The sequence below is a fragment of the Xenopus laevis genome, chromosome 3L (genome assembly GCF_017654675.1).
Source record: "Xenopus laevis strain J_2021 chromosome 3L, Xenopus_laevis_v10.1, whole genome shotgun sequence".
NCBI classification, from domain to species: Eukaryota; Metazoa; Chordata; class Amphibia; order Anura; family Pipidae; genus Xenopus; species Xenopus laevis.
In genome coordinates, this window is record NC_054375.1 from 3,084,229 (window position 1) to 3,097,880 (window position 13,652).

The 13,652-nt window shown below is 43.2% G+C and overlaps 1 protein-coding gene across 1 annotated transcript in view; it reads left to right on the top strand.

Moving 5' to 3' along the window:
- Nucleotides 1–214: 214 nt before the first annotated feature.
- Nucleotides 215–13,652, top strand: part of smc1b.L (structural maintenance of chromosomes 1B L homeolog) — a 29,513-nt gene continuing 16,075 nt past the window's right edge. Inside the window, exons 1-7 of the mRNA XM_018251865.2 lie at nt 215–344; nt 3,461–3,649; nt 4,649–4,761; nt 10,167–10,370; nt 11,019–11,257; nt 12,814–13,072; nt 13,212–13,352. Of these exons, the coding sequence (XP_018107354.1) occupies nt 236–344; nt 3,461–3,649; nt 4,649–4,761; nt 10,167–10,370; nt 11,019–11,257; nt 12,814–13,072; nt 13,212–13,352 (1,254 nt within the window). The 5' untranslated portion in view covers nt 215–235. The remainder of the gene's footprint in view (nt 345–3,460; nt 3,650–4,648; nt 4,762–10,166; nt 10,371–11,018; nt 11,258–12,813; nt 13,073–13,211; nt 13,353–13,652) is intronic.

The window sequence follows — 13,652 nt, forward strand, 5'->3', positions numbered from 1 at the left end:
GGTTCAATAACACCGAGTGAGAATTTATAGGACGGGCCTTGCCATAAGGAGAAGGGTTGGGAGAAGTGAAAGCTCATTGGGGAGGAGCCGCTAGTTGTGTAGTAACGAGGTGCCGGCAGTGCGAGGAGTTAGTTCAGCGGTATCTCCGGTACCGGCGAGGGGCAGGGCCTAATAACTCGGTTATATCCGGTACTGGGGTGGGAGGAGCCTGTGAGTTTGGGCCTCAACGAGCAACATGGGCTTCATGAGACTCCTGATTATTCACAACTTTAAGTCCTGGGGGGGCTGTCAGCTCATTGGGCCCTTCATGAGATTCAACTGTGTCATCGGCCCCAATGGCTCAGGTACCGACCCCTCCAATATTGTACCGACCCCCCATATTGTACCGACCTCCCATATTGTACCGACCCCTCTGTATTGTACAGACCCCCCTATACTGTACCAGTGGTACTGACTCCCCTATATTGTACCGGTGCTACTGACCCCCCTATATTGTACCGGTGGTACTGACCCCCCTATATTGTACCGGTGGTACTGACCCCCCTATATTGTACCGGTGGTACTGACCCCCCTATATTGTACCGGTGGTACTGACCCCCCTATATTGTACCGGTGGTACTGACTCCCCTATATTGTACCGGTGGTACTGACCCCCCTATATTGTACCGGTGGTACCGACTCCCCTATATTGTACCGGTGGTACTGACTCCCCTATATTGTACCGGTGCTACTGACCCCCCTATATTGTACCGGTGGTACTGACCCCCCTATATTGTACCGGTGGTACTGCCTCCCCTATATTGTACCGGTGCTACTGACCCCCCTATATTGTACCGGTGGTACTGACCCCCCTATATTGTACCGGTGATACTGACCCCCCTATATTGTACCGACCCTCTTTATTGTACAGATCCCCCTATATTGTACCGGTGGTACTGACTCCCCTATATTGTACCGGTGGTACCGACTCCCCTATATTGTACCGGTGGTACCGACCCCCCTATATTGTACCGGTGGTACCGACTCCCCTATATTGTACCGGTGGTACCGACCCCCCTATATTGTACCGGTGATACCGACCCCCCTATATTGTACCAGTGGTACTGACCCCCCTATATTGTACCAGTGGTACTGACTCCCCTATATTGTACCGGTGGTACCGACTCCCCTATATTGTACCGGTGGTACCGACCCCCCTATATTGTACCGGTGGTACCGACCCCCCTATATTGTACCGGTGGTACCGACCCCCCTATATTGTACCGGTGGTACTGACTCCCCTATATTGTACCGGTGGTACTGACTCCCCTATATTGTACCGGTGGTACTGACTCCCCTATATTGTACCGGTGGTACTGACTCCCCTATATTGTACTGGTGGTACTGACTCCCCTATATTGTACCGGTGATACCGACCGCCCTATATTGTACCGGTGGTACCGACCCCCCTATATTGTACCAGTGGTACTGACTCCCCTAAATTGTACCAGTGGTACTGACCCCCCTATATTGTACCGGTGGTACCGACCCCCCTATATTGTACCGGTGGTACTGACTCCCCTATATTGTACCAGTGGTACCGACCCCCCTATATTGTACCAGTGGTACTGACCCCCCTATATTGTACCGGTGGTACTGACCCCCCTATATTGTACCGGTGGTACTGACCCCCCTATATTGTACCAGTGGTACTGACTCCCCTATATTGTACTGGTGGTACTGACTCCCCTATATTGTACCAGTGGTACTGACTCCCCTATATTGTACCAGTGGTACTGACTCCCCTATATTGTACTGGTGGTACCGACCCCCCTATATTGTACCAGTGGTACTGATTCCCCTATATTGTACCAGTGGTACCGACCCCCCCTATATTGTACCAGTGGTACCGACCCCCCCCTATATTGTACCAGTGGTACTGACCCCCCTATATTGTACCAGTTACTAATCCCAGTATTGGGCTAAGGTGTGGGTAGAGACTAAGGTTAGTGCCACACAGACGCTGATATACACAGGCTACTGAATGGGTATTTTGTGAAAAAAAAGCAATGCAGTAACAGTATTTGTCCATATACAGATATGGGACCTGCTATCCAGAATGCTCAGATAACGGATCTTTCCATAATTTGGATCTTCATACCTTAAGTCTACTAGAAAATCATATAAACATTAAATAAACCCAATAGGCTGGTTTTGCCTCCAATAAGGATTAATTATATCTTAGTTGGGATCAAGTACAAGCGACTGTTTTATTATTACACAGAAAAAGGAAATCGTTTTAAAAAATTTGGATAAAATGGGAGACGGCCTTTCTTTCTAGAGCTTTCTAGATAATGGGTAACAGATCGTATACAATTATTACAATACTTCGTATTGGGCAAGGAAAGGCATCTGAAGAGTCACTGTTCCTTCAAACCTCCCTCAGCTTAATTCTGTGTTTCTAGTCTTAATGTGGCTCATCTTGAAGTTGCCAGTATTTTACACAACGGGCAGGTCTAAGCAAATGTTCAATTGGTCTTCGGTATTTATTTTAGGGATGCACCGAATCCAGGATTCAGTTCAGGATTCGGCCTTTTTCAGCAGGATTCGAATTCGGCCGAATCCTTCTGCCCAGCCGAACCGAATCCGGACCCTAATTTGCATATGCGGGGAGGGAAATCAAGTGACTTTGTGTTACAAAACAAGGAAGTAAACATTATTTTCCCCTTCCTAACTTATGCAATTTAAGATTCGTTCAGTATTCGGCCGATTCTTTCGCAAAGGATTCGGCCTCCCTGATTTATTTACTATAGTTCTAAAGATCTTTTTTTTTTTTTCTTCTGTCTCTTTTCAACTTGGAAATACACTGTACACCAAAAATCAGTGGTTCTGCAAAGCTATTTTATTGCCATTTTTACTTGTCCTAACCGTATCTTTCTATTCGATGCCTCTGCTATTCCTGTTCCAGCCTCTTACTCAAACAGCTGCCTGGTTGCTAGGGTAAATGGTGTCCTAGTAACCAGCACCTTTTGAAATGCTAAACTGAAAAGCTGCTCAAAAAAACACGACGACCAATTATACATTTTTTCAGAATGTCACGGTCTCCATCTCTGTCAAACATTCAGCAAATAGTTAAAGTAGAACAAAATTCAAACATTAATCACTGCACCCCTCCACCAACACAGTAAAGACGCCCCCCCAGAATGGCCCTGCTCCCCCCTGTGCCTACACGAAAAACGAGTTAGAGAACAGGTTAAAGAGCAGCAAAGTTCAAATCGACTTATTAACAGAATGCAACTTATTTTTCCTGCAAATTAAAGGTCTTTATCCACTGTTGTTCCTATGTGTTTCCTTTATACACAGAGCCTAAAATGGGCTCAAAAATGCCATTGGATACTATTGTCACATGTATATTATTATGTATTTATGTAATGCTGATGATCTTTCTGTGCAATGTTTAAAAATGCCTTTTTATTTTAAGGTAAATCTAATTTAATGGATGCATTCAGCTTTGTAATGGGTGAAAAGCCTGCTAACCTGCGAGTAAAAAATATCCGGCAGCTTATCCACGGAGCAAACGTTGGCAAACCCATGTCCACAACAGCAAAGGTAGTCTTGGTTTACTGTGAGGAAAATGGAGATGAAAGGCAGTTTTCCAGGATTATTGTAGGTATGAAGCAGTTATGTTTATTATGACCCTGTACAATTCAATTTATAATGCAGAGACCCACGGGATGGTTACTCCGCTCTTACAGACAGCAAACCTTGTTAGATTGAAGAAAGTAATGTGCCCTGTCTGTTAGACCGAAGATTAGCCTGTAGGCAGTTCACAGGTTTAGTGCCCACCCTGGGATTACCTTTAACCCTCGTCGCATATTCTGGCAGCGGACCTCAAGGCATCCATCTTCCGGGTCAATTGCCGGAGATTGCCAATCTCATTTTACCGAGGACCCGGAGGATGAATGCTGTGAAGGTATAAAGTATGGGCAATTCCCCGTGGGGGTACGGGGTCTTTTTCTACAGGGTTTCCTTCTCCTTTAAAAAGCTTTTCACTGACTGGTTGCTATGGGTAACTGCCCATGGGCAAATTTTTGTCCAATGAGTGCTTGTAAATAACGTATTCCCCCTGACCCAGGGAAAACACAATAGTGTATTTGTGAGATGAACAAAAACCTTTTTAAAAAGAAATCTATAGGTGCCATTTCTTCAGCGCTATCACTAATCATAAGCGTGGTTTTCACTGAGGGGCAGATATACCAAGGGTCGAATAGGAAATTCGAATTTTCGAGTGTCAAAATTCACACGTTCCCACTATTCGAATGTAAATTCTAACATGAGATTTATCAGACTGTCCTAATTTGAATATTCGCCATCTAAAACCTGCTGAGTTCATTTACAAGTTAATGCAGAGGTTCGTTGGAGATGTTAATAGCCTTCCTGACGTTCAAGGTTTTTTTTCCAGGAGAAAAACTCAATTCGTACAAATCGAATATGATTCGAATTTTCGGGTCACATTCAATCGAATATCAGACAAAGTATATTAGACAGAGTATATACAAATTTCAAAAAATTTGCATGAATTCGACCTTTGATAAACGGGCCTCTAAATGTATTTGTTATAGTTTTGATGAGGATGTAGATCAATTGCTTTATATATTTTCTGCGTTAGGAGAATCTTCAGAGTATCGGATTAACGACAAGCCAGTAGGGCGGTCAGCATATGTGCTGGAGCTAGAGAAAATTGGTATCATTGTAAAAGCCAGGAATTGCCTAGTGTTTCAGGTAAGTTCTGTTGAGTGTTAACCTGAAAGTAGCAGAATTTAAAGCTTTATTTAATAATGCAGAGCAACAGCGTGTAGAAGGTTCATAGTATATATTTTCCTGGTGCAATGTATCCACAGTTACCTTTTCTTCTATATCAATGTTCTATATACATTCAACCTGCACAGGTCCACCCTAAAAATGTCAGGGAGGCATTGTAGCAGGGAGCTCTTAAAGGGGAAGGAAACCTAGTCGGCGCAAACCCCCCACCCCCCCTCCCGTTTGTTGCCCACCCTCCCTCCTCCCCCCCTGGCCTACCCGTCCCGCTGGGCAAATGCCCCTAACTTGTTACTTACCCTTCTGCGCAGGTCCAGTCTACAGAGTTCACCAACGACATCTTCTTCCACGCGATCTTCTTCCTGCTTTGAACGGCACATGCGCAGTAGGATCATTTCGCCGGTACGATCTACTGCGCATGCGCGTGACTTTTGGCGCATGCGCAGTAGATCCGTACCGGCGAAATGATCCTACTGCGCATGCGCCAAAACGCTGTTCACAGCAGGAAGAAGATCGCGTGGAAGAAGATGTCGTCTGTGAACTCCCTGAACTGGACCTGAGCAGAAGGGTAAGTAACAAGTTAGGGGCATTTGCCCAGCGGGACGGGGTAGGCCAGGGGGGAGGAGGGAGGATGGGCAACAAACGGGAGGGTTGGTGGGGGGTTTGCGCCGACTAGGTTTCCTTCCCCTTTAATAGAGATAAATTAAATTCTAGAAGAATAAAAAACAGACAAAACTATTTCAAAAACCTAGATACTAAAACACGAGAAATATGTGAAATGAACGTATATTATTCACAAAATAGTACGGTGGCCTCAGCGAATAAACCTTTATTCAAGCTTTTGCTTACCTCAAGATGTGTCTGACATAAATGAACAATACTAAAGGCAGCCATGTCAGTTCAGACTCATTAAAGAAAACACTTTATCTGCTAAATAAGATGGGTCATCGTTGGGTCCCTATATCTGAATTCCTCTGTCCAACCCCTTATGGCAGTGATCCCCAACCAGAGACTCGAAAGCAACATGTTGGTCACAACCCAATGGATGTTGTCCCAGTGGCCTCAAAGCAGGTGCTTATTTTTGAATTCTTTGCTTGGAAGTAAGTTTTATGCACATAAAAACCATATGTCCTGCCAAACAGAGTCTTCTATAGGCTGCCAGTCCACATAGGGGCTACCAGATGGCCAATCACAGCACATATTTGGATACCTAGGAACATTTTCCATGCTTGTGTTGCTCTCCAACTCTTTGTACATCGGAATGTCGCTTACTGCTAAAAAAAAAATAGTTTTTGCATATAATCCCAATGCTTGCATGCTGTTCATAGATGACATTTCAATTTGATTTTCATATGTATATTTCTCCATTGTCGGCTTGGGGGACACAGGAACAGTGGGGTATAGCTGGTACCACTAGGAGCCAGGTGGGGTATTAAGAGTGTGCACCTGCCACCAACAAACCTCATAAAGGGATTCTGTCATTCTTTATGTATTTTTATTTCTAAATTACACTGTTTACACTGCAAATAATTCACTCTACAATATAACATTTTTTGTATTTTTTTTTTAATTGTAACATTGGAGTGTAGGTGCATCTCAGTTCATTTTGCCTGGTCATGTGCTTTCAGAAGGAGCCAGCACTTTAGGATGGAACTGCTTTCTGGCAGGCTGTTGTTTCTATATCTACCAGGCAGCTGTTATCTTTTGTTAGGGAACTTCTATCTGGTTACCTTCCCATTGTTCTGTTGTTAGGCTGCTTGGGGGGGGGGGGGTGATATCACTCCAACTTGCAGTACAGCAGTAAAGAGTGACTGAAATTTATCAGAGAACAAGTCACATGGCTGGGGGCTGCTGGGAAACTGGCAATATGTCTAGCCCAATCCTAGATTTCAAAATTAAATATAAAAAAAATCTGTTTGCTCTTTTGAGAAACAGATTTCAGTGCAGAATTCTGCTGGAGCAGCACTATTAATGGATGCATTTAGAAAAAAATGACAGTGTCCCTTCAACTTCTGCATTCCCCCACAAGTGGAGGAATCTGTGTGGCCGGATGACAAGTAGGGAGCAGGAGATCTGCACCATGTATGTGCAGCTTGCTCTCAACCCCCAGTCCTGTCTCCCTCCTACAGGCTCTGTGAAGCAGTGTGAACGCCTCTCCCTCCCGCCTCATATGTTAGAGTGACGTCGGTCCTTGGCGCTCTTAAGGGGCACTCTTGTAAAGGCGGGCAGCGGGAGCGATTGACTAGCCGGTTGTAGATTGGCACCAGAAAAGATTCTTGTGCGTCTCCCCATCTTCCGTGGAACAGGAAGCACGTCACCTCAGGGTCCGCACACTTCTTGGTATATCAGAGCCCGGTTGGCGCAAAAAGAATTGCGCCAATCGGGAACAGATACTGCACCCAAGTGGGTTAGCTGCTGCCACATCTCAGCGGGACTACTCCGATTCCCCTGCTTCTCCTGCTTTTTGTCTCCTCTCACCCCTGCTGCAGGCGGGACACAGAGCAGTACATAGCCCATTAAGGGAGAGAACACTCTCATCTCTCAGGCCGTTGATTCTTACCAGGTATTTTCCTTTCTAGAGGAGCCACATCAATATTTATGTGCCAAATGTTGCAAACATTTGCCCATAGGCCATAAGGATCCCTTATGCTCTGTTTGTAAGCCCACGGCTAATGGACCAGATCCCTCAGGGACTGCTCATCCACCGGGGCCACAGACTTCCCAAGGGAATACAGAAGTCACCCCCCCTAGATTCTTCTCCCCCTGACACACATGACATTCCACATTGGGCATAACAGCTGGCAACAGGGATTCCAAGGTTGGCTCAATCCTTGGACAAACTCCTATCTTGCCTTGAAAACGGTGTGGTTAAAACACAAAAGGAGAGCCCTGCTCTCTTCTTCAGAGGATGAGAGTGACGGTGACTACTGTAACCAGTCGCTCCCTTCTCCAGACCCAGTTTTCTCAGAGGGGGAATTATCCCAGAGTTAACAGGAGGAGCCCACCACACATTCTCCAGAAGAAGACTCCTTAATTCTTTTGGTCCTAAATACCCTTCACCTTCAAGAACCGGAGACCGCTTTGGGCCATCTAACTCTCTTTTCAAGAGACACAGCAAGGTGTCCCCAGTTTTCCCCTCTCATTCTCAACTAGATACGATAATTCAGTAGGAGTGGAATAAACCTGAAAGACATTTTCCAAGCTAACTGGAGTCTGCGGAAAGGTGGTCCTCACCACACTCATTTGATGCTCCGGTATCCTGGCTTTCCAGGAATACTGCCTTACCAGTCCCTGACTAGGTCCGGACTGAGAATTAAAATAGGCCCTGGCATTTCAGTTACACAGAGGCCCAATCAGCCCACATAGAGGCCCAACCAGCCTCCACCAGCCCACTAAATACTGACTTTCTATGGGACCTTCTGGAGACAGCGGCTGTGGTAAATACCCATAATGGCGGGAATCGAGACCCCAATGATCTTTTCCGCTGTCCTCGCCACCTGCTGCAGGATCTTGTGATCCGATACAGAACAGTTTCCATACCAAGTAGTGATAAAGAAGCATAAATAAGATAGTGAGGATAGATGGTGGAAGGTAGGCTTTTTTCAGCTTTTGCAAGCCAAGCGACAGGTGGCAAGAGCACAATACTACAGCAACCAAGGGCGCAGAGGAAAGTTTTTTCAAGGCCCACAAAGCAAATGCTTAAACCCCCCCCTTGTCATTCGACCTTGGGGAGACGGTTCTTCATCCAGCTGGCCATAGGAGGGTGATTGCCCCACTTCACAAAATCCTGGCTCTCACTCACCCATGACCACTGGCTGCATGAGATAGTAACTCGAGGCTAGGCTATCACCTAGATTTTTCCACCCCCCTCCCAAAGCTTCTTAATGTCCAAATTCCTCAGGAGCCGACAAAACGCAAGGCCTTCCAGGGCGTCATCTACAACCTGCTCCAAACCGAGGTGGCTATTCCGTATCCAGCCAGAGAAAGGTTCAAGGTGTACTATTCAAACCTCTTCTTAGTCCCTCGAGAAGGATGGGTCTTTTTGACCAGTTGGGGACCTCAAGGAGGTGAACAAATTTACTTCGCTCTGTAAACAGCAATGTCCCGGGAGAATTCCTAGTATCTCTCGACATAATGGATGCATACTGTGACCTTCAAGTAGCGAAACCCCAAGGCCCCCGGCACAGTTTTCTCCACAGAGAATGGAGACTGACACCGCCTTTAAATGCAGCTATGCTGACTTATTTGGCTAAAACACAAATCTTCAGCCCACTGGCTTCACATTGCGGATAACATTCACTTCACATAAACATTAACAGTCCCAATTCACACCCTCGCTGGTGTTAACTGTAACTCACAGTTTCCTTAGCCGTCACTGGCTTTTGGTTGACCACAAATCCCAGAATCCTCTCTGGGCACACTCAACACACACTTGTCTCCTGGGAGGGGTTTCTCTTTTCCTCTCCAGTCCTTTAGAGCTCTCTTTCTAACACAGGTCAGCAGGGAATCACTCTCCTTCCCAGCTACACACAGGCACCTTCCTTAACTCAAGAAGGTCCTCACATGACCCCTCACTCTCCTTCAGCTCCAGGAGATATCCAGGGGAAGAAGCCCTGAGTTGTTGCTCCACACCTCCTTTTAACTACAGCTCACCTGTATTTAGTTAACTACCTCTAGCTTGGCAGCTGAAAAACCCTTACTGAAGCAAGGAATGGAAGCCCACCCTGCTCTCTTCCATTCACTCCAGGGACCCACTTACAAGCTTTTCCTAAGCCAGAATATAATTAAACAGCATTACTTGCTGCAGCCACACAGACTTTTCCCTGGAGTTTATACTTCACCAGCCTAATGCTGGTAAAATACACACAATATTGGGCCTTTTTGACGCCCATATCCTACAATACCTAAATGTTCCCATTTCCCCTCCCCATAAGAAATTCTTACACTTTGCTTGCCAAAATCTCCACTACCTAGATCCCGTCCGGGCCCTCAAGTTCTACCTCCACAGGGTACACGATTTACGAAAAGCAGATTCCTTGTTCATTTTGCCCATGGGGCCACAACGGGACGTACAGGCCTCCAAGGCCACCATCTCACGCTGGATCGAGCCTCAGGGGAGGAACTAGTTCTATTTTTTCTATTGTTGTGTCCTGCCTCCTAGTGGTACCATCTATAACCCACTGTTCCTGTGTCCCCCAAGCGACTGAAGCGAAAAAAAGATTTAATGGTGAGTACACAAAATCTCCTTTTTAATCTCAGAATTTAGTCTACAGAACACATGCTCTGTTAATGACCAGTTAAGCCTACTAAAACATACGTCAGCTCATTTTACTTTGGTATTTAGCTTTTATTTTATGCTCTGATACCAGGGAGAAGTGGAATCTCTAGCTATGAAGAAACCGAGAGAGAGGACCCAACTTTTCGAACAAATAAGCAACTCTTTGGAGTTAGCAGATGAATATGAGAAAAAGAAGAAACTGATGCTGCGGGCAGAGGAGGACGCACAGTTTTGCTATAATAAAAAGAAAAATGCAGCAGTTCAGCGGAAGCATGCCAAGTTAGAGAAGGATGAGGTCTGTTAGTTCATGAGTAGCACTGGTATATGTCCATACAACACCTAGAGGTTTAAGTATGATCTCCTCCCAGCAGCACAAGTGCATCTAGATCAGAACTGGAAATTCTCATACCCACTTATGCTGCTCTCAGGTTACTTTTAGTGAAATATTTGTAAAGCCCAACAACTTGTTCCTATTGATTCCATCTCTGTAGTATCTAGTTCAAAGTGAGGGGTGTGAATATTTATGTCATACTTGGATTCATCATCATTATTATTATGTAATACAGTTACATAATGGTTTTGGTTACCTCTATGCCAGGGATAGGCAGAATAACAACTCCCAGAAGTTTTCATTCACTTCAGATGATGAACGAGATGGTGGGGGTTGTAGTTCTGGGAGTTATACATCTGATATTCCTTAACCCATAGTAGTCACCAAGCATTTATTCTTTTTATTTCTGTGAGTTGAAGGTTCCATAATGCTCCTTGGTTGACGGCCTGTTCCATAGACAAATTAAAACAGTCTTCCAGTTATAATAAATAGATGTTGCTGAAGTCAAGACCCACTGTAAAATACTCTTTTACAAACCCATAGCTGTTTATTTGTACTAATTTGCTACTAGCTGAAATACATTATAAATTAGAAAATATTGACTGTTCACAGGCTGAACATTATCAGGTGCTGCAGAAGAAGCTGAAAGAAACCAAGGTTCAGCTACAGCTATATCAACTTTTCCACAATGAGAGAAAACTTGAGTCCGTAGTGAGGAGTTTAGAAGACAAACAAATTGCTGTCAGCAGGCTGAAAGACCAGCTTGCTCAAGCTGAATCGGCTTTCAAGTCTGAAAAAAAAGAACTTGGGAGATGTACAAGAGACCTGCAGCAAATTGAAAAAGAGATAAAGTAAGTAATGATATTAAAATGAGAATTTGCACTATGATTCGATTAGGTTTGAAAGAGACTATGCAGACAGATGTAAAGATTCTAACTATTAATGTGCTTGTTATACATCGATTCAGTATCAATTTGATGCTTTTTGTATTACTGGAAAGAGCTGGACAGTAGAGGTTTGCCAAAGCAATTAAAAGCAAACATTAGCAAGGGCAATTGTTGTGGCAAACTTGGATCCATGTTTTGTGGTTGGGCCAAATGAAGAGAAGTGCATCCCTCCCAAATGCTCTTCTTTGTCACAATACATTAGTTAATTACCCTTGCAGATAATAGTGCACATGCTGTCTTTATTTTGGGATATCCTATATGAAATAGAGCGATGGTCTATCATTTCACACCACTTGATATACAGTACTATTTGACCTGAATATTGTGTACTTCTTGCAGACTTTTTTTAGCATATGTAAATGCATTAAAAACTGGAAAAAGTACAGGTATTGGATCCCTTATCCGGAAACCCGATATCCAGAAAGCTCCGAATTATGGAATGGATGTCTCCCATAGACTCCATTTTATGCAAATAATCCAAATTTTTAAAAATGATTTATTTTTTCTCTGTAATAATAAAACAGTAGCTTGTACTTGATCCCAACTAAGATATAATTAATCCTTATTGAAAGCAAAACCAGCCTATTGAGTTTATTTAATGTTTAAATGAATTTCTAGTAGACTTAAGACATGAAGACCCAAATTACAGAAAGCTCCATTATCCGGAAAACCCCAGAACCCGAGCATTCTGGATAACAGGTCTCATACCTGTATACACTTTACCGGAATTAAAACAAATGGTCATCAGCGCCAATTCACCCACCAAGATCAAACAAACATTGTATAAGAGCCTGACTACTTATAAAGAATACACAACATTTAGGGCCAGATTTATTAAGGGTCGAATTGAAAATTTTAATTTTTATGGTGAAAACTGTCAAATTTGACTAGTGAAAAAAACGAATGTACTTTATAACTTGTCACTAATTGTTTCATTAGCTGAGGCAATAAGTTGTCTATTCGATTGATTATTATACATGTGTATTAATTCATGTTTTAACAATCGATTACATAGTAAACTGGGTAACTTCAAATTAATTAAATAAAGATAGCAAATTGAAGTAAAAAATTTAAAACTCTGGCCCTTTAAGAATTCAAATCTGACTATTCTCCACCTAAAACCTGCCGAATTTATGTATAAGTCAATGGGAGAGGACCAGTGACCAATTTGAAGATTTTTTTAGCCTTTTTCGGAAAAAAAACCTGGATTCAAGTTTTCAGGGTCGGTAAAATTAGTCTGAGTTTAAGATATTCTATTTTTTTTAATAAATAAAAAATTTGAATAAAATCGAATAAATTAGAGTTTAAAAAAAGTTTAAAAAACTCACATGAATTCGAAATTCAAACCATCATAAATTTGCCTCTTAATTTTCTAATATGACGGTTTAAAAGTCTGCCACCATGGAGGGTGTTACCACAGGAGTTCTAATTACATTTTCTTTTATTCACTTGTTTTCAAGAGTTCAAGAAGTTTCTTTAAGTCATTTACGACCCCAGTTTATTAAAGCAAAAGAAAACACCGCTCATCATTTCAAAAAAGTTGAAACGGTTAAAAAAAATGTAATGAACAATGAGAAGCTGTGCCACCAACTGGAACAAGACATAAGTGAGCTGGAGACCGAGATTGCAGATATTCAGATGGCTTGGAGACAATTTGAGAAAAAAGTCGAAGAGGACCTTCAGAGAAGACAAGGCGATTATGAGCTGGAAGAAAGTCAGGTAATTTAAGTGATACAGAAGAGGGGCAAGGTATGGCAGTGCAACTTGCATTGTTGATTTGCTAACCTTTATTCTGTGAACGTGGTCTTACATCTGTATATCCTATTTATTGACCTCATTTTTGTATGACTTACTTCAGAGGGAACAGTACAGGGTATTAAAGGAAGAAGCAAATAAAGAGAGTGCAGTGCTGAAGCAGCAGCTAGACCGACTTCAGTGGGAGCAGAAATCTGCCCAGGAGAAGCTGGAATTTGCTCAGACGAGACAAAAAGAAGTGCAGGTGACTTGTTATTGCCTTGGCACTGGTAAAAGGCTGTTATACCAAAAAGCTTCCTTTTAAAGTAAAATATACATTTAGTATCACTGTTATCTACTTTACCTTTTGCCACAACATTCATGGATTAAAGGAATTGTTCAGTGTAAAAATAAAAACTGAGTAAATAGATAGGCTGAGGCTGTGCAAAATAAGAAATGTTTCTAATATAGTTCGTTAGGCAAAAATTTCATGTATAAAGACTGGAGTGTAATATAATAGCCAGAACACTAGTTCCTGCTTTTCAGCTCTCGGTTTACACTGATT